Raw genomic sequence first — 20,409 nt, forward strand, 5'->3', positions numbered from 1 at the left:
CATCGCTAATGGGACTTCAAAAAGTGCGCTTTAATTAAATATACAAAAATGAAAATAAGGAGGCCCGGTGGAGCAGTGGTCCTCCCTGTGGCCCCCAGCAAGAAGGTTGTGGGTGGAGCCCCGGCTGCAGCACAGGGTCTTTCTGGGTGAGTCTCCATGTTCTCCCTGTTCCTGCTGGGTTCTCTCTGGTACTCCAGCTTCCTCCACAGTCCAAAGACATCAAGAGGGACCAGGTTAATCCAGACTCTAAATTGACCGTAGGCGTGGCTGGGAGAGCCAATGGTTGTCTGTCTCTATGTGTTGGCCCTGCCATGGACTGGTGACCTGTCCAGGGGGAAGGCTGCTGGGATAGGCTCCACCCACTCATGGCAGTGACCACCTCTAAGTGTGTGTGGTTGGTGAGTTCAATGTTCCTCATTCCTCCATGAGGGCCTTTACTCAAACAAACCTTGTAAATGTCAGTTTTCATCGTCTCTGTTAGACGCCTCCATAAACTGACAGATGGGGTGAGAGTTTTCACAGCCACAGATAAACTGGTGTGTTTGGTGTCGTCTGATTGGCCCTCATAGAAACGACCCATCACATTATTTAGAGCCAGTATTGGTCGATTATAATCAGCAGCCAATCGATTGGAGAACCCTTAATTCTTGGTTCTATCTTCTCACAGCTCTATTTCTGATACCTGACAAGCAAGAACATTGATCCCTATCAGAAGTTAGAAATGGATGGTGGTGGTGAGAGAAGTCTCTGAATGTTGGAACGCTTGCCTTTGTCAGCATCAGCAACCTTCGTTTTCACAAAACATCAGAAGTGTTGCCTTCTGTGTGAAACACAGGAATTCTCAAACTGTGGGGATGCCCCCTGTGTGTGTGTGTGGGGGGGGGGGGGGGGCGTACAGCAAATCTTGGAGGACCGTTGGCCACCTGGCAGGTTAAGGTGGGACCACATTAATGATGTCATCAGGATCTGATCATAACCTAACAGCTGGAGCGCTGCAGTGGGACCAACCAGATCAAAGAGCTCTGGGTTACGTTCTACCTGCCATCCAGTACCAGAGAGAACACCTGCATGAGGACCCCCCCCCCCCCCCCCCCCCCCCATAAACGTACCTGCAGGAGGCATCAAATCTACTCCGGAGAGACACACGAGAGCCATGACGGCTAACGAGCAGCTTATTTTCAGGTAAATCTTAACTGAAATAGTTTGACTGGTTTGAAATATCTTGTAAATCCATTTTATTGAGGACAAGCATGTAAAATCCTTTAAAATAATAAAGGCCGTGCATGTGTTTGTGATGAGCTAGCTAACATGGAGTTACTCTAATAAGTAGTTAAGATGGAGTTACTTGAATAACTAGTTAAGGTGGAGTTACTCTAATAAGTAGTTAAGGTGGAGTTACTTTAATAACTAGTTAAGGTGGAGTTACTCTAATAAGTAGTTAAGGTGGAGTTACTTTAATAACTAGCCAACATGGAGTTACTCTAATAAGTAGTTAAGATGGAGTTACTTTAATAACTAGCTAACGTGGAGTTACTCTAATAAGTAGTTAAGGTGGAGTTACTTTAATAACTAGTTAAGGTGGAGTTACTCTAATAAGTAGTTAAGGTGGAGTTACTTTAATAACTAGCCAACATGGAGTTACTCTAATAAGTAGTTAAGATGGAGTTACTTTAATAACTAGCTAACGTGGAGTTACTTTAATGACTAGTTAAGGTGGAGTTACTTTAATAACTAGTTAAGGTGGAGTTACTTTAATAACTTTAAAACACCCACAGCTAAGTCTCTGAACTTGGAATTTTCACCGTTTTTCTTTCTTTTTTCTACAAATTTGCTCAGTTAAAAACAAGCAAATCTTTGAGTTTTACAATCAAGGTGATCTGTGGTGATGCGCTGTCTTTTTCCTAAAATGAGAACATTGCTACAAGACTACAATTCTGGCTGGAAAGCAGTGGCATGGCCTCGGAAGGCAGCAGGCCTAGTGCATTGTGGTTGTTGTAAGTTTTCTTCATTAAGAGAGAAAAAGATCCAGAAGGTGCCGATTTCAAAGATTACACCTCTGCTATCAGGTGACCCATGTTCACTGGAAGGATTAATGTCACGAGACACATTTTGACAGTCGCTGCTCGCAAGATCACGAGGTCCACCATGATCCACCAAGGTCACCATGTCAGAGGGAGCTCCACGCTCTCCATCCCTCCATCATCCCTCCATCCCTCCATGTTCCCCCTCTTCTCCTGTTCGGGTTGGTGGGGGTGGAGCCTATCCCAGCAGCCTTCCCCCTGGACAGGTCACCAGTCCATGGCAGGGCCAACACATAGAGACAGACAACCATTGGCTCTCCCAGCCACGCCTACGGTCAATTTAGAGTCTGGATTAACCTGGTCCCCTCTTGATGTCTTTGGACTGTGGAGGAAGCTGGAGTACCAGAGAGAACCCAGCAGGAACAGGGAGAACATGGAGACTCACCCAGAAAGACCCCGTGCTGCATCCGGGGCTCCACCCACAACCTTCTTGCTGGGGGGCCACAGTGAGGACCACTGCTCCACCGGGCCGCTCTCCCACGCTGTCCAGAGCACGGATGATTAGCAGGTCTGTAACTTTTTGTAGTTCATCTCAGAAAATGTTTGTTGGCACACATAAGTGGCAGGAAACCAAACCTTCATGTACAATCCAGGTTCTGAACCTCTGAACCCTGACATGTTGGTGATGGAGTCGGCTGTAACAGTGGTAGGAAACATACCGACCTTGGACTGGCACTTGTGAAAAAAATATTTATGTCCATGCTCGATTAAGAGGCTGACATTCAGAGTCAATTTCTTCTCTTTTTTTTTGAGGGTTCTTATTAACGCCCGGTGTGTCATGACAACCACTCGCTCACGTGTGTAGAATCACTCTGAGGCATTGCATCCACTCTAAATGTAGATGGCGTCCTCTGCTGGAATCAGGTGTAATTGCAGTACTGACTTGTGGTCATTGCCAGAGGGCCTGGTCATGCTGTACTGTGCTTATGTTTTCCATGTCTTAATATTTTGTGAATATTTTAGTTCGATCAACAACAAAGAAAGACCTTGTGATGGACTGGCAACCTGTCAAGTGACACCGCCTCTCGCCATTGACAATTGGGATAGGCTCCACCCATGACACTAGTGGATGGATGGATACATTTTAAAAACACCTCGAAATTTTAGTCCAAGATGGCGGCAGCGTTCCAATGACAGCGTCAAGAGGCAGTTGTCAACAATGCTCCAGACCATCCCTGCTGTCTAAGTCTCATCAACCCCGAGCTCCGCCCTCACCGATTTAGATGGTTTTAAAAGTTGTTGAAGAAGAAGTTTGTTGTGAAACAAGGGCTTGGTGGGGGTGTTGTCATGTTGTCATGTTTCTCCCTCCCCCCTGACATGATGGCTTCTCTTGTTATTATAATGAAGGTCTGGTTATGATGACCGTCAGGGACTCTCCTCAATACGTCCAAACCACGAAGACTTTTCTGATGATCTGAGGAATTCATGAGCAAAACTATGAGAGCAAAACAGGAGAAAGCATCATTTTATTCAAGTAGTGTTGAGGAGGAACACTGCTGGTTTCCAGACTTCCGTCCAGAGTCGTTTACAGAATTTCCCTGAAGCAACACAAGTAATTTTACTGTCTGTCATGTCGATGCAGCAGATAACGGAAGCCTGACGCAGACTCTGGAGTGGCTGTGGCCTGCAGCCTTCAGTGAGCAGGAGTGTCGTCAGGGGTGTGTCTGCTGCAGACGCACACCTGTATATGATTATGCTGCAAAGAAATGTTGCTCTTATGCTATTCTAATTCATTTAGTATAAGTAGAGCAAGTTTGTTCTGCAGTGCACCTGTGTGATACCTAAACCAGGACTCTATATGCTGGGAGAGCCAGGCCCAGCAGCGTGGTGCTGAAGCTGGTGCTCCAAGGTGCTCCACAGGTGATCTGAGCGTTTTCACCAAACACAGCCTCATGTATGATGGTGTTGCTGCAGAGGTTTTTGGAGACGCAGCCGAGCTCCAACATCGTACTGGAGCCTGATGTCGCTGGAGAGGGGGGGAGGAAGGAACACAGCACACACATGGTTTCAGCCCAGGAGAACATGTGATGATTCCAACATGTTTAACAGCCTCGTCACAGCTTCACGGTTACTGCTGCAGGTCAGGTGGGTCAGGTTTTACTTGTGGTGGCTGACACGGATCCTCTCCAACAACAAGCACTAATTACTGGGACCACAACAGGACACTGAAGATGAGAATTTAAGATTTAGAAGATCTCATTGTCGACACAGCAACCTGTGACAGGCGCTGTGTCGTAGGTTTAACCTCCCTAGTAACTCTGTCACTGTGTTTTCTAACATTGACTGTAAGGTACATTTCCTTGGAGTACTTGTTGCCTGAAAGATTAATAACCACGGTAATAAACAGGACAAGGACATGACGCCAGTAAATCAGAATGCAAATCATCAATGTTAACAGTGGAGGAGTAAATGTTTACTGTAGTTTACCTATGAATGTTGCTCTTCTACCCGAACGCTACTAAGTTTGATCATGTTACTGCAGGAACTCACTGGTGCCATTGAAGCAAATGTCCTCTGATCCCACACAGGCCACCGTGCTGTTGCAGGTCCCCGCCAGGCTGTCCTCAGAGGTGGCACACGAGGTGCACTGTTTCCCGTTGAGTGAAGGGTTGGGGACTGAAGACAAATAAAAGGTTATTTAAAGGGATTAAAGAACAGAGTCCTTCTGCATCTCTAATGTGACGGAACCAGAAACTGTTTACACGCAGTCTCTGTCAGAATCTGACATTGTAGTCCCACTTTGGTCCAAATATTCACTGGTGCTTGACATTGTGGACTGGAGTGTCCTAGAGGACATTTCACTGCTTGTCCAAGTGGCTTCTTGGTTCAGGTGGATCACTTCTGGATCCACCTGAACCAGTATTCATGTTGGTCGCAAGAGCCAGGTGGATCCAGCTGAGAATTCACACTTGGACCCAGCTGGCGTTGCTGCGACCAACATGTAAACTCTGGTTTACAGAGTTGTTAGGGTTACATGAGACTGGTTGACTCAGCCAGTATTCATCTACAGCATCTGAACCCCACATACGATGGGAAGCCTGTGAAGGGTTGGTGCTGGCTGTGACTTCCCACCAGTTAGCTAGAACTGAAGCCTTTTGGATTGGGGGTGAAACATCATCAAGACAACTGCAAAAAAAGATCCAGTTGCCTACAACACAGTACTTAAAACACACACACACACACACACACACCTGGTTGACTGACTGAGGCGTGGCTGCAGTACCAGAGGCAGGGGTAAACACAGGACCTACCTGGCATAGACCGGAGGTTGCAGTTGTCAGTGGCGCAGCACATTTGAACGTGGGATTCTTTCAAGTACCCTTTGTTGACAGACCACTCAGTCACAGCGTCGAGAGGAGTGAAACAGTTCAGCAGGGATGAACAGTTCTTCTCCACCATGATGCTGGCGTCGGGCGTGGAACCCTTCACTGGCAGGACGGATGAATGATGTTTTCATTTTACTTTCATAGAATATGACTATGATGGGGTAGAACACCAGCATCGGTGACAACCAACCTGAAACCTTGGTCTTGCAAACTGTACTCGTGACAGGACACTCGATTGAAGTCGCATTAGAGCAATGTGAGTTGGTACACTCGTAGCAGCGCAGCGACGTAGCTGAAAGTGAACAAGGTCATTAAAAGCATTTATCAACCAAGATTCAGGTCTGAGCCACATACCCACAGTGACCTCTGGGCGTCACGAGGCATCGCTGTGACCGGCCCTGTCCCCCTGCCCTGCACCTCCAGTGTCACACTCGCTAACACTGACGCTGCTCCTTGTTAAGAGGCTGAGGTCAAAGCTTTGGGACACACTTGGTGACATCCTGTCCACTGGAAGGTGTTGTCACCTTGGCTACAGTATGAAGGATCTAAGGCACTTGTGAATTGTTGGCTCTGGGAATGTGAGTGAAACGATGGCATCTCTGGATGGTCTTCTATGACTGCACGCACCTCTGTTGACGACTGTTCATCTGACTGACGTCAAGCATAGCGTGCGCAGTGCTGGTCCCCTGAGGAACAATGAGCTTGAATTCTGGGATCTGACACGACAGTCAGATAATAAACAGATGACAGTCTGTTTATTATCTTTCAGATGACAGACAAAGATAACAGACACGATTTGGGTTCGCTCTGATGCTTCCTGTCTTTCCTCTTCAGACGTTGCAAGAGTGATGTTTCTCTTGTTTGCCAGCAGTGTTTAGCACGTTGGCAACAAGACACTCAACCTTACCTTGTCAATCTGTTTCACATTAGCCTCTGATTTAGCCTTTTTTTGGATCATCTGGTGTCCTGGTTACCATCAAATGACTTAAAACCTTTTTGGCCCAAGGCCAGACTTCCTTGCCTGACTTAAACCCAGACTTAAAGGAACATTCCAAGTTTTGAGGAACTGGGCCTCTCATCCAATGTTCCCTCTAAACTGCACACTTGCGCAATCGCGCAACGCTCGCACATTCTCAGCGCACAAGAAAATCTCTGCAGCGCGTCGACTCAGTGAGTGACAGGTGTCCAGCCAATGATACGATACAGTTCACTTAGGATACGCAGCCAATCATAGCATTGGCAGCTCCTGCGTATGTGCCCTGCTGGTACGCGGCGTGATCGTGCAGTTTAGCTAGCCAACAACAGTGCAGCAGAGATAAGAGACGGCGACGGGCCAGAGCTGGTAGCTCAGCAGTCGAGAGGTAAACCATGGAAAATATTACAAGTAAACTAATAGAGACTGCTGCTGTAATTTGATTCTTTTAATAAGCCCAGTACCTCCCAGGTGTTGGACAGGTGTGTGCGAAGCCTGCACGACTCATGTTGATCACCGTGATCCTCAGTGTGCTCAGGGAGCTTCAGTGTGTGCCCAGACACACGTTAGAGGGAAAATTGCTCTCATCCATCATGTTCAGAGCCTGACAAGCAGGTAGACACCTCCCAGAACTCTTGGGTGGGTCACAGAACTCCCCCGAGGGCTGACAGCTGAAGTGGTCTAACACAGGACCAGTTAATGACGTCTCGTTACACCCAGTTGTGAAAGAGGCTGATGGAGCTCTCTGACACACGAACAGCTACCAAACAACATGTAGCAGGGTGCAGTTACCAGTCCCCCCCCCCCAAAAAAAAACTTGACAATTTCATGCATTTTCGAAACAAATCATGTAAACGGGGTTTTTGCTAGATGTTGATAAAAAAATACGGTTTGAGAACTTAACAAAGCTCTCACCTTATTAAAAAAAATCACTCTAAAAAGCTTGCAAACATGAAATAACTACAGAGAAGACACACACTAGTTTCAGTGATACCTGTGTGTATGTTTCAGAGGACTGGGATGAGTAGAGAGCGCACCTGTGCAGATGAGAGTCCAGGTGAGGCAGAGACGAAGCAGCAGATGCATGATGAACCGATGGAGCAGCAGTCTGATGCTTCCAGGTAGAAAGTTCAGCACTGAACTAGAGTTGCAGAACCTCCTGGGCTGGACAGGAACACTGGACCATGTGCTATCTATCTCTTATTGTCACTTGATCTCTGCTAACATGCAGTCCGACTGGTTCTATGAGATATCATCTTTGCAGTTCTGAAGCCTTGCAGATGCCATACCATCGTGCCCATGACTCACCTGACACAGATGCACATTAGAACAACACATCTAAGTTTCAGTCAGCATTCCTATTGGCCAATTTCCTCAAATTATGGAGCCAAGAGAGGGTTCCACCCACTTTGACTACAAAGGTAATGTAGTATAGAGGAGTCCAGGTCTGCACTCCTCTGAGGCCTGAGTGTTGGTCTGGTCCAGATAAGGGTGTGGAATAACCCCCATGGTGTCGGAGTCTCTAAGTGGCCCAGACATGACGCTGAACAACAGATCTGTTGTTTTTGTTTTTTTTAATCAACCTGAAAATTATATTTGAATCTATTTCCTGATGGTAAACTGGAAATGGGTGTGGCTGGAGCAAAAGGTGTTTGTTATTTTAAACCAAACAAAGGTTGAAGAGCCTTCATGGCCCCCATGTTCATGGAGAGTTGAACCCTAAACAAGCAGAAACTCTCTTTTTTTCCTCACTTTCTCCTATTTATTTGTAACTGAAATCAGTTTTTGTTGGGTGTTTGTGTCAAACAACGTTCTCAGCCTGTCAGTCACACAACCAGCAACCCCCCCCCCCCCACACACACACACACACACATTTTGTTTCATTCATACTCCGTCTGAAACTCCGAGTTTATTTATTTTGTGTTTAGACTGAGTGATGTTGAGCGTTATGTGTCTGGCAGTGACGCTGAACCAGCAGCCACGTCGGTGGCAGCAGAAGCTCCATCTGAGCTGTCCTGGTGAGAGTTGGTTTGGTCCTCTGATCAAAGACATCTGGAACCTAATCTGAGGGCTTCAAAATGATTGTCAAATAAATAATAAATATAGCAACTTCTGATCATTCCCCTTTAATTTCTCATAACAATTAAAAATTTGACACACACTTCACTGTTGAGCCACACCCACTTTTGGTTTACATCCCACCCACTTCTGTATAAGACCCACCCCCTCATCATGTCAGTGACTGTACAGACAGCGGTACTTGCTCATCTCTGGTGGCTTGGCCAGATGGAGGTGTCCACCTAAGGTGCCTCAGACAGGACACATAGCGGCACTGTGGAAGGGTGGATGAGTCATAACCTGGCCAGTTTGAAGCTGTGTGCTGTGACCACTCCAAACCAGTACATTACCACCATCAAAATCCAAACCAGAAAAAGAAGAACGCAGAGAGGAGCCGTTCCTCAATCTCTCTTTTCAGCTTGTCAAGAGTTCTCCCAAATGCTCCTCACACTGTCCTAGATCATTAAGATTATGGGACCACACTGACCAAATGGAAAGAATGAATGAACTGAAATGGAAAATTGTCGTCGTCGTCCTCCTCATCCTCTTATCTGGTTGGTCCAGGTCGTGGGGGCAGCAGCCTCAGCAAGGAAGCCCAGACTGTCCTCTCCCAGCCATGTCCACCAGCTCTTCTGGGGGAATCCTGAGGCGTTCCCTGGCCAGCCGAGAGATATAATCCCTCCAGCGTGTTCTGGGTCGGCCCCAAGGCCTCCTCACGGTCGGACATGCCTGGAACACCTCCTGAGGGAGGTGTCAAGGAGGCGTCCTCACCAGATGCCCGAACCACCTCCACTGACTCCTCTACATGGAGGAGCAGCAGCTCTACTCTGAGTCCCTCCTGAAGGACTGAGCCTCTCACCCTGTCTCTCAGGGAGAGCCCAGCCTCCCTGAGGAGGAAACTCATTTCAGCCGCTGGTATTCAGGATCTTGTTCTTTCAGTCATTACCCAAAGCTCATGACCACAGGTGAGGGTTGGAACGTAGATTGACAGGTAAACTGAGAGCCTCACCTTCTGGCTAAGCTCCCTCTTCACCACAGTGGACTGGTTTAGCACCCCCATCACTGAGGACGCAGCCCCAATCCATCTGTCAATCTCCTGCTCCATCCTACCCTCACTTGTGAACAAGATCCCAAGATACTTAAACTCCTCCACCTGAGGCAGGACCTCCCCCCGACCTGGAGTTGGCAAACCACCCTTTTCCTGCTGAGGACCAGGGCCTCAGACTTGGAGGTGCTGATGTAACATTGTATTCAAGCATTTTATTACACAAAAGTGTTGCACTCCAAAAATAAACTTCACATTGTACAGATAAAATATCTGAGGGGCTGACAAAGATGTAGGTCTGCTGGGACAGCAGCCAGCCGGCAGAGGGCTGAGGGGGGGGGTCGGCCAGCAGAGGTCTGCTGTAACAACCAGTGAGGGTTCGGGTGTGTCTTCCCCCAATCGACCCCCCCTTTGGGACCATTCCCTCTTCAATTTCCCTGCTGTCCAGATATGTTTGCGTTCTTTTGGTCCATCAATTCTTTGTAGTTATCTAACAATATTAACAAACAAGACATGTATATTGCACTGTATTAATTTAAGGGAAACTAACAGTTTGGTCAAAGATCATATTATGGCCAGATAAAATGAACCTAATTCAGTGTAATAATAAAATAAGAAGTGGACACAGGAGTCAGCTAACATTTTTAATCTACAATTGACAGGCAGCCTGCAGGGGCTGGGACTGCTTGCTGACAACCTTGCTAATGGTGGCTAACGCTTTACATCTCTAAGTTGCTTAAGTTTCTTCATGTCTCTGTGGTCTTAGCCTCGGGAATAACAGAAGTCTGTATGAACGCTCCTGTCACCCCAGCCTCAGTTCATTCACCTCATGTGAAGCTCAGACAGAGCAGAGTTTAACTCTCAGATAGGAGGTCAATGTTTGCTGGAGCTGCCGCTCCCCTCAACCCGATGACTCTTATGTGGTTGAAGATGGCTGGATGGATATGTCAATATTTCCTTTATTTATTTTACAAATGGTGAATAATGGTAAAATATAAAGATACAATAATAATTGAGAAAAAAAGCGATAAATAAGTTAAATATGAACCGTGCTGATTTGAACAACCTTAGAAAAGACTGAGAATTTTACCAGGTGCAAGTGAAAGCACAATGTGTGCTGGAGACCCCCTGGAATCCTCAGGCCCAGGACCCTCAGATTCAAGGCAGACCCCACCTTGAGAACTACTGCCATACAATAGAGGACTCATTAAAATCACAGGATTTTTAGTTCAGTTTTTTATTGTCACAAAGTTTTAAGTATGGAAAGAACACTTGATCCAGCAGTACAGCCCCCCCTCAGGCTGGGTCAGGGAGGCCTGACGATTAGGGCCACTATGACTACAGGGATCAAGGTCAATTCCAGACAGATGCTGGCTGTTTTCCACAGGGACCTTGTCTTATCTTCCGGCACTGCAGAGTCCACCTGCGGTTCAGGGGCTGGTGGAACAAGTTCCGCTCCTCTTTAAAGATTGAGGTCTGTTGCGGCTTCTCAGTCTCCAGATTCTTCTCCCTTACTTCAACTTCGTGAATCCCCATCTTTGCACGAGGCCTCACCTGGAGGGTGTCCGCCACCTCAAGAGCATATTTACACCAATTCCTCAACTCCTGATGGGGCCCTTTGACCTGTCCCAGCTGTTGTTCCAGGAGCTGCCCCCCTGTAGCTGTGGAGCTGGAACAGAGAACAGCCCGGAGCCCAGAGATCAGCAGTATGATCATATGGCTCCCCCCTCATCTGCTCAGGGGACATGAAGGCTGGGGTTCCCCTCTGAGACATCAGCTTGGAGGTGGGCTTCCTCATGACCCTGGCAAACCTGAGACAGAATGGCATCACATAGACTTATACTTGTAGATGAGGACGCTCACAGCCATGTTTCCTTCAACTTCTGAATCGACTTACCCAAAGTCACACGGCTTCGTCACGCCGTCGTCCCCCAACACCCTATTGTTCGTCTTCGCGACTCAAGGAATAATAGGACATGAGTGTAAATAGTGGGGAGCTGAGAGTAGCTGGCAGGTGAACTTCTGGACCTTGGAAGAGGGAGAGAAATGCAAATGTTGATGGGGTGAAGTCTCAGTGAGTGTAATGTCCAGCGTGACTGTGTAATGAAGGGGTACCTGGTCCTCTGGGAAGTTCCCGCAATCGTGAAGGGCCTGGAGCAGGTTGGAGCCTCCGGCGTACTTCATCACAAAAACAAGCTGCTGAAACAGTGGAGAGATTTGGTCACACAATGAGACGATGGTGCAGCAGATCCAAGGATCCGCCTGAGAGCAGGAGGCACTTAGAGGGAAGAGTAATCGCTATCTTACCCATTTTTTCATTTGAAAGCTGCTGAACGATGTCACGATGTTGGGATGGGGGATTTTCCTCATGATAATCACTTCCCTGTGGAGGATTCGCATCTCCTGATCTGAGCGACCATCTTTCTCTATGAACTTCAGAGCCACAATCTGAGGGACGCATTAGAGCGGATGCTGCCACGTGGAAACTCAGTCAATAACAACAGTGCGTCTAATCCTATTCCAGCTAAAGATACTTACTCTGCCAGTTTCTGTTTCCTTGGCCCTGAAAACTTGGCCGAATGCGCCCTCTCCCAGCTTAACCAGCTCCTGACAGGGAACCATTCTCAGTAGTTGGTAGTTAGTAAGTGGAGACTGAAGCTGATCACAGGCTGTTGTCTCTGACGTTGTCATCGCTACTGAACACTGAGATCTGGTTCTGACTGTCACCTCTGGATGAGACCTGGATCTCTGGGTTCTGGCAGAATGAAACCACTCTCCAGAACACCTCCAGGAAAGCTGCTTCCCCCAACACTGGATACAAACCCTCTCTTCTGGCCTGCAGAACCAGAACCACTAATTCCTGAGTAGTGAAGGTCATTATCCTGCTTACATCACAGTCACTCCCCAAAGAAAAGACAATGACGTCATCCTTTTATATTTCCAGGTGTTTCAGAGTCAGATTAGCATGATCACATGTTAGCATTAGCTACGCTGTAAACAGAGTGCTGCTGCTTCCTCCAGAGTGGGCGGAGCTCCATTATCCATATTAACTGGATGAATCAATCAAATATTGATCATCTAAATGGTTAAATTCCCGAGAGAAGTTTCAGAACTGACAAAAGAGACATTTTACAGCACCAGGTGATCGTTAAATCATTAATGGTTCCGAAATTCCAGTACGTCCATTAAGAAAGAGGACATGCGCTTTGGAACTACTCAGTCGGTGTCCAGTTATCAGGAACTAATTTACACCCAGCTGACAGCCAGCAGCCAATCAGATTCCAGCATTCACCCAGACCAGTTTCATTAAAGCAGTCAGAAACACATGGGGTTATATTCTTGTATATTTTTTATTATTATTTTTCACTTTGTTTTCTTCCATCGCAGTAAACGAGCTCTCTCTCTCTCTCTCTCTCTCTCTCTCTCTCTCTCTCTCTCTCTCTCTCACACACACACACACACACACACACCCCAGCATCGAGGGCTCATGCTTCTGTCAGACTCCAGTCATGTCGACCCTCCTCAGCACCACCATCTTCACGGCTGCCCTTCGCACTTGTAAGTACACACCGTGCCGTTACAACTTGTCCCTCCGCCGTCGGTGAGACGGAGGGCTTGTCCGGGATGTTGGGCTGAGGTGGCGGGTGCCGACTGAAAGGTACCAGGCGAATATCAGCGATGCAGCTCGTGGTTCACCTCGGCCATCCAGCAGAGGCGGTGCGGTGTATTGGGATTGTAACGGCCGTCATAGGCGCCGTTCACTTGTGTACCGACTTCCTCCTCAGTCTGTAGCATAAGGAAGGTTTTCATCGAGTGGCGAAGCTTACTTCTATCGTTTTAACGAGGGCATAACAGGGATGCAAGTGTTGCGTTCAGGGGCTGTCAGATTTCATGAAGACTGATGAGATGGTGGGATTTACACGCTGTTATTGATCCTGACGCTCTCTGGGGGGGAGGCCGCCGTCCCCGGCGGGTCCATGCCTTCCAATCCTTATCTGGGTCAGAGTCATGCGCCCAAGACAGGAATACCTGAGTGTATATCTGAAATCTGTACAGACCCCTCCAAATGTAGTGTGTGTGTGTGTGTGTGTGTGTGTGTGTGTGTGTGTGTGTGTGTGTGTGTGTGTGTGTGTGGCAGCCTCGGTTCTCTGAACCATAGAACTGCTTTCCTTTTTAGCCCCAAGTGGTTCAACTGATTGATGACTCCGGCCCCTGATACTTCTCCAGTAGTCAGCACTTTGATATTGAGGTTCATGTTTTTCTCGAAGCAGCATGGACACACGTGTCACCTGTCCAACACCTGGACCAGGCACACGCGATCAGGATGTATTTGTGTGTTTGAGAAGCCCATGAGGATCAAACCAAATCCCGAGTGTGTGAACATGTCCGTACACACCGCGGTGGGAGCCAGGAGGACGTTAGCGGTGCTCACCGCCATGTGTAGCGTGTGCTGACGTTAGCCAGAAAGAAGAATTCAATCAAGCTAGCACCTTAATACTAACACGGTATAGTACTACACTGTGGCAGACAGTCACTCAACAGTACTACTCATGCACCTTACCTAAGTACAAGGTATCTGTACTTTACTTGAGTATTTATATTTATGGACACCTTGTACTTTTACTCCATTACATTAATCAGTTTTGTAATCTTGACATCATGAGGACAAAATCAGAGCAGCACAACTGGAACACAGATGTTTTAACTTGACCTTTAGAGGTCAGAGGTTAGAGAACTGAACACTCCCAAGTACCAAGAGTACAAAAGTATCATGTAGAATGTGTAATTTTACTTTTGATACTTAAGTTTTTAAACTTTAGTTTTTCAAGCTGCTTCAGTGTGTACTTCTGTGTACTGGCAGCAGTCCCAGTTCCTACCACCTCTGTTCTTGAGCAGGTAACGTTTTAGCAGCGCTCAGACACCATGTGCTGCTGCTGCTGGCTAACTGCCTGCTAACTGCCGGCTAGCAAACGGCTAGCAAATGGCTAGCTGACACGCTTCATTATGAAGGAGGTGCTGCTGCTGAATGTTTCACTGCAATGTGGTTGAAATTACAGTCGAGTCCAAAGGCCTGTACACACACACACACACACACACACACACACACACACTCACACTCACACTCACACTCACAAGCCTCTGAATTGTAAATGAGAGGTCCTCTTGATACTGGAAACAGCATCATGTTTTGCTTAGTAATACAGTCAAAGTACCACAGGACGACTGCTGTTACTGTTGCTGTACTCCTGTTGGTAGAATATCCTGCCACACAGAACTGTTGCAGCTTTGGTCCTGGTTCTACCCCCTTTCTAACTCCATCTTGGTGATGGTAGTAGAGGGTCCAGATCTCCTTCACCAGTGTCTGCTGCCTGGAGCCAGCTCTCCTCCCCCCGCGTCCTCTGTGTGTCCTCATACGTCCGCTGTGGCGGCGGCCATGACAGCCAGCTAGCTTCAGCCTGATCAGCTGGTCTCTGGTGTGTTACTGTGCAAAGACATTCAGCAGAAAATGGAACCAAATGAAAAGGAGCAAAACCTCAGGAGCAAAAGAGGAGAAGAATCAGTTCGCTGGTTTCGAATGGGCTACCTCTTGTCAACATGCAGGTTCCAGAACAAAACAGAGGCTCTTGGAATTGTTGGAGCATCAAAAATATGGCTGTTTACTTTTCAGCCTGAAGAGTTGTGAGGACGAGGACTTGCTCCCTATGAAGGTATCAACGCCAGAATGAGTTCCAGATGATCTCACGCGGAGGATTCAGTTCCATATTTGAGTCCTGACAATGAACCATCCAGTTTAGCAAAAGAAGTGGGCAGGTCAGCAAAGTTGAACTACTTCAGTGTCAGTGTTCAGGTAACTGTCTGTCACCGCCGTGCAGCGTTCATACATGTGCTATTAAACATGTGGCCATCCTGAGTCACGTGGGAGTTTCAATGATGAGAGCAGCTGACCTGCCCCCCCCCCCCCCCATCCGTCCGTCTCCGTCCGTCCCTCGCTGACCTTTTCCCCCTCGCCTCCGCCTTCATCTGTATTAAGTGTGATTGGTTAGTGGTCACGTAACTTTGTGCCGCGACCCTCATGCTGCAGCATAGACACATTTTCTCTCACACACACACACACACACACAAACTGACTTTTCATTTCTGTGTTTTCCATTAAGCCATTCTCGTCCTAACGAGCTGAGGAGCAAAGCTACCTGGTAATTACCTGTCATCTCCCGTGCTGCACCCCGGAGGAGTCGAGCTCACGGCGGTGGGTGGGTGGTCTGCTCCCTGGTTCTGGTCCAGCAGGGTCAAGAGCAGCACAGAGCTTTGTTTTACAGCTGCAGAGCTCGTTCAGAAGGTACACAAGGATAAAGGGGTTTTGAAAGTACATTGTGAGAGTATTTGTGTGTACAGGTGTGGGAGGAGAGGGCAGAAGATGACCCACAAATACAGAGAAATCAGGGAAAACCTGGCCTGTGTGCAGCGATGCAGCGCGGCTGCTGCCAGAAGTGGAAGAATTTCAGTTGCTTCTTACAGAAATGATAAAAAGCCTGAGACTTCAGAGAAAAGCCTTACTAACCCTTTGTGTCAGGTCCTGTAGTTGCTGAATCTGTCCACGTGTCTGTTTCACCTTCTCCTGAGTTTGGCTCGCTGCCAGCTGCGACCTTTGTTACTGGGCATTTACAGTGAGAAATAAGCTGCCGCTCTCCCCCGGTGAGGCCTCGTTTGCCCGAACCGGACCAATCCACCCCCCCCCCCCACACACACACACACACACCCAGATGTTCATCTGACCTGAGCAGGATGATCCAGTCCCAACTGTCATGTAATGAGCAGAAGTGGAAATGTTCATCTGTGCTCACCTGTCACAAGGTCATTCATACGGAGGTACTCGACTTGGTCATGTGATCGGCCGACTTTAGCTTAACAGTTATTAGCAGAATCACAAAACTAATTACAGAGAGTTTTCTCAAGGAGTGGGAACGTGTCCCAGCTTATGGGATGATTCTCTTTAACACATCTGACCTTGTGAGAAATGTGTGTGTGTGTTTGTGTGTGGGGGTGCAGCCTCAAAGTTGATGTGTTCGTAGCCAGAAAGTGGGCTGGCTCAAGGCCCTGAGTGACTGCAGGTCTTCTTGTGTGGTTCTGGGCTGCCGTGGTCGGTACCAACCTGAAGTGGTCAGAGGCAGGACAGCTGGTGACAGGGTCTCTGCTAACAACCCTCCACTCTGGAACTGCAGGTTTGAATGAAATGCAAGGAAAGCACGCTAATGCTAACTACCCACTAGCAGGGGCTGCTAGCTACATTAGCTTTTGGTTTGTCTGACATGATCCTGTTTGACAGGACTCATCTTAGTTGGCGGGGAATTTCTGGATGATTTACCCACGTGAGGCTATGACTTACACAGCTATCAACCCTGCAACAGGCCTCGCTAACTGGGCCTCGCCGCTCGCCTGCAACCAGGTGTTGGGTGCTGTGATTGGTTACTGATGAGGACTCCCTCTTCAGTTACGCCCACGAGGAGCAGGAGCCTGGTGAGACTGGGTAATGACGTGAAACCAAATGCAGTTGCGTGTGAGTAACAGGCTCGATGTAGCGGCGACTGCTCCTGACAGGCTGGTCTCACAGAAAGGCGTCTGAGTAGCACGCCACTCCTGAAGTCATTTGGTGAGCTATTTTGATGCGTTTTGTGTTTTCCTGGTGTCACTGTTTACTTAAAGCCCTGATCTTTTCCTGAGCCTTCCCAAGTGATTTTGTGCCTGGACCTTCAACACAGCGCTGTCAAGCCCATCGTGAGCTCCTGGGTTTTCCCCTAAAAGACAAACGATATCTTTGATTGGCCGGTTTCTTGCATTGAACCTCTTTGGAAACACACTTCAGTGGACTGTTTGTTTGAACAAAAAAATGCGTGGACACGGCACGCCCAAAGTCCTGAGCAGTGGCGTGCTGTTTATACGCTCCATAACGAGGTCCCGTGGCTCCTCCACGCCAGGAGTAGCAGCTGGTGCTCCAAGCTGGTGAAGGAGGAAAGTAACAGTTTTACTGAGCATCTGTGGATACACTTTACAGTAAAGCTTCGAGTAGAAATGAAGCATGATTATAAACGCCCTTCGTGGACATTCACAGCCTCCGTAAATGATCACTAGACACGTCAAGTGACTGCTAACGAACACTTGATAATAAGAATAATAAACTTAAAATGCTTTACAACCAAGAGTCAAGAACATTGAAACCATGTTAAAGGAGAATATCAAGAAGAGAATAAAACCAAAGTTTATATCATGAGACGAAAAAAGATTAAAAAGAGTAAAATACATAAAATCGACAAAACAACAAAGTAAAAGCTACAGTAAAGTCATTTAAGTTTGGTCTTTGTGTTGAGAAAATCCAGCCAGCTGCTTCCCTGATGTCTGCTGCCCAGTGGTGGGGTGTGAAGTCAGAAGCTGACACATTCGTCCTCCTGCTGCTCTCAGGTCAGCAAGTCACCCTCAGAGGTCTACTCAAAGGTGGTAGAGACCACATGAAGTGCTGGAGTGGTGGATGAATGGTGCGATAAGAAAGAGCCTGGACGAAAAGTTCACTGTGAATATTTGAAGGTTTCACTCCAGAGGAATTAGCGCTTCATCCGTCTGTCTGGAATACTGACAAGAACTTTTGGGATATTTAGAAATAAATGGAGCAGAACACCAGTTGAAGCAGGCCACACTGTCCAGCTCAGCTGGCCTGACTGTCAGCTGACTGTCAGCTGTTCCAAGCCAGAAAGCTGCAGCTGGTGACCCACTTCCTTCAATTATTGGCAAACATCATTGAAGGCACCTTGTTTCAACCCTTTCAGAGGGTTCACACCAGGAATGTTCCTGTGAGAGGCAGCATCAGTCACCCAGTGTGGATTGATAGATGGGTGGATGGATGGGTGGATGGATGGATGATTGATGGATGGATGGATGATGGGTGGATGGATGGATGGATGGATGGATGGGTGTGTGGATGGATTGATGATGGATGGATGGGTGGGTGGATTGATGGATGGATGGATGATGGGTGGGTGGATGGATGGATGATGGATGGGTGGGTGGATGGATGGGTGGATGGATGGATGTGTGGATGGGTGGATGGATGGGTGGGTGGATTGATGGATGGGTGGGTGGATGGATGGGTGGCTATATGGGTGGGTGGATGGATGGATGGGTGGGTGGGTGGATGGATTGATAGATGGATGAATGGGTGGATGGATTGATAGATGGGTGGATGGATAGGTGGGTGGGTGGATGGATGGGTGGGTGAATGGATGGATGGATGGGTGGATGATGGATGAGTGGATGGATGGATGATGGGTGGATGGATGGATGATGGATGGGTGGTTGGATGGATGGGTGGATGGATGGGTGGGTGGATGGATGGATGGGTGGATGGATAGATGGGTGGGTGGATGGATGGATGATGGATGGGTGGATGGATGGATGGGTGGGAGGATGGATGGGTGGGTGGATGGGTGGATGGATTGATAGATGGATGGATGGATGGGTGGGTGGATGGATTGATAGATGGATGGATGGATGGATGGATGGATGGTTGGATGATGGGTGGGTGGATGGATGGGTGGGTGGATGGATTGATAGATGGGTGGTTGGATGGGTGGATGGATGAGTGGATGGGTGGATGATGGATGGATGGATGGATGATGGGTGGATGGATTGATAGATGGATGGGTGGATGGATGGTTGGATAATGGGTGGATGGATGGATTGATAGATGGATGGATGGGTGGGTGGATTGATGGATGATGGATGGGTGGGTGGATGGATGGGTGGATGGATGGATGGATGGGTGGATGATTGATGGATGGGTGGATGATGGATGGGTGGGTGGATGGATTGATAGATGGATGGATGGGTGGATGGATGGATGGATGGATGGGTGGGTGGATTGATGGATGGATGGGTGGATATATGGGTGGATGGATGGATGGGTGGATGGATTGATAGATGGATGGATGGGTGGGTGGATTGATGGATGATGGGTGGATGGATTGATAGATGGGTGGATGGATGGGTGGGTGAATGGATGGATGGATGGATGGATGGGTGGATGATGGATGGATGGATGATGGGTGGATGGAGTGATGGATGGGTGGGTGGATGGATAGATGGGTGGGTGGATGGGTGAATGGATGGATGGATGATGGGTGGATGGATTGATAGATGGATGGATGGATGGATGGATGGATTGATGGTTGGATGATGGGTGGGTGGATGGATGGGTGGGTGGATGAATTGATAGATGGGTGGTTGGATGGATGGGTGGATGGATGGATGGATGAGTGGATGGATGGATGGATGGTTGGATGATGGGTGGATGGATTGATAGATGGATGGATGGATGGTTGGATGATGGGTGGATGGATGGGTGGGTGGATGGATTGATGGATGGATGGATGGATGGGTGGATGGATGGATGATGGATGGATGGGTGGATGGATGGATGATGGATGTATGGGTGGATGGATGGATGGGTGGGTGAATGGAGGTTCATGTCCAGCGGCTGCAGGCAGGGACGTTGGTGCCCCCAGTGACTGCATCAGTGAAGGTATGTAAATCACGAAGTGCCACCCCAGCGAAGGATTGGCAGCCGACTAAATGCAGTCTCTCTCTCTCTCTCCTCGTCGTATGCTGTCGTCCTCAGTTCTTTCCAGCCCTTCTCCCTTCTCTCTGTATCTCTCTCACCCCATCCCCTCTCACTGAATTAGCCCTCAGCTGTGCTCACAGACACGGTGTTGTGTCCTCAAGGGTTCTCCTCTGACCTCTTTTCTCTTCAGTTCTCTTCAATTAAAGCAGAACGCTCGGCTCCTCTCTGACAGCAATGACGCTCTTAATCCTTAACAATATTTCACCCAAGTGGCTCAGACCTTCTTCGGTGTAAACGGCTCCTGCTGATGTTGCTGCAGG

At 48.1% G+C, this 20,409-nt stretch overlaps 3 protein-coding genes across 8 annotated transcripts in view; 1 reads left to right on the forward strand and 2 right to left on the reverse strand.

The window, feature by feature from the left end:
• LOC147245631 (TANK-binding kinase 1-binding protein 1-like) overlaps nucleotides 1-20,409 on the forward strand; it is a 37,556-nt gene that overhangs the window by 1,426 nt on the left and 15,721 nt on the right. For 2 of the 4 annotated variants that reach the window (XM_086184506.1, XM_086184509.1), the window contains exon 1: nucleotides 12,797-13,041. The gene's annotated coding sequence lies outside the window, so the exon portion shown is untranslated. Of the gene's footprint in view, nucleotides 1-9,002; nucleotides 9,670-12,795; nucleotides 13,042-20,409 lie in introns of those variants that run through there. The other 2 variants (XM_086184507.1, XM_086184508.1) reach the window with 2 other exon arrangements.
• Nucleotides 3,590-7,576, reverse strand: LOC147245632 (uncharacterized). Of its 2 annotated transcripts, none has more exons than XM_086184510.1 (5): nucleotides 7,418-7,576; nucleotides 5,598-5,699; nucleotides 5,333-5,509; nucleotides 4,572-4,697; nucleotides 3,590-4,047 (listed from the first exon to the last, which is right to left on the reverse strand). In XM_086184510.1, exons 1-5 carry the CDS (start codon nucleotides 7,464-7,466, stop codon nucleotides 3,863-3,865), a joined length of 639 nt encoding a protein of 212 aa, XP_086040636.1. In that variant the 5' UTR covers nucleotides 7,467-7,576; the 3' UTR covers nucleotides 3,590-3,862. The 2 variants fall into 2 exon arrangements, with proteins under 2 accessions (XP_086040636.1, XP_086040637.1); XM_086184511.1 differs by lacking the exon at nucleotides 3,590-4,047 and adding an exon at nucleotides 4,071-4,246.
• On the reverse strand, nucleotides 10,895-12,664 carry LOC147245633 (serine/threonine-protein kinase 36-like). 2 transcript variants are annotated; one of them, XM_086185453.1, is made up of 5 exons: nucleotides 12,022-12,664; nucleotides 11,791-11,931; nucleotides 11,599-11,679; nucleotides 11,381-11,511; nucleotides 10,895-11,294 (listed from the first exon to the last, which is right to left on the reverse strand). In XM_086185453.1, exons 1-4 carry the CDS (start codon nucleotides 12,172-12,174, stop codon nucleotides 11,443-11,445), a joined length of 444 nt encoding a protein of 147 aa, XP_086041579.1. In that variant the 5' UTR covers nucleotides 12,175-12,664; the 3' UTR covers nucleotides 10,895-11,294; nucleotides 11,381-11,442. The 2 variants fall into 2 exon arrangements, with proteins under 2 accessions (XP_086041579.1, XP_086041577.1); XM_086185451.1 differs by having other exon boundaries at nucleotides 11,599-11,682.

The sequence above is a fragment of the Aulostomus chinensis genome, chromosome 18 (genome assembly GCF_037954235.1).
Source record: "Aulostomus chinensis isolate RoL2024-O1b breed Wild chromosome 18, RoL_Achi_v1.0, whole genome shotgun sequence".
Taxonomy (NCBI): Eukaryota; Metazoa; Chordata; class Actinopteri; order Syngnathiformes; family Aulostomidae; genus Aulostomus; species Aulostomus chinensis.

Coding starts and splice junctions, on each gene's coding strand:
- LOC147245633 (XM_086185451.1), bottom strand. CDS start 12,174: ATGACAACGTCAGAGACAACAGCCTGTGATCAGCTTCAGTCTCCACTT. Junction 11,683..11,790: donor GCTTTCAAATGAAAAAATGG/GTAAGATAGCGA, acceptor CCACTGTTTCAG/CAGCTTGTTTTTGTGATGAA. Junction 11,512..11,598: donor GGAACTTCCCAGAGGACCAG/GTACCCCTTCAT, acceptor CCCTCTTCCAAG/GTCCAGAAGTTCACCTGCCA.
- LOC147245632 (XM_086184510.1), bottom strand. CDS start 7,466: ATGCATCTGCTGCTTCGTCTCTGCCTCACCTGGACTCTCATCTGCACA. Junction 5,510..5,597: donor TTGCAAGACCAAGGTTTCAG/GTTGGTTGTCAC, acceptor CCGTCCTGCCAG/TGAAGGGTTCCACGCCCGAC. Junction 4,698..5,332: donor CAACCTCCGGTCTATGCCAG/GTAGGTCCTGTG, acceptor ATTTGTCTTCAG/TCCCCAACCCTTCACTCAAC.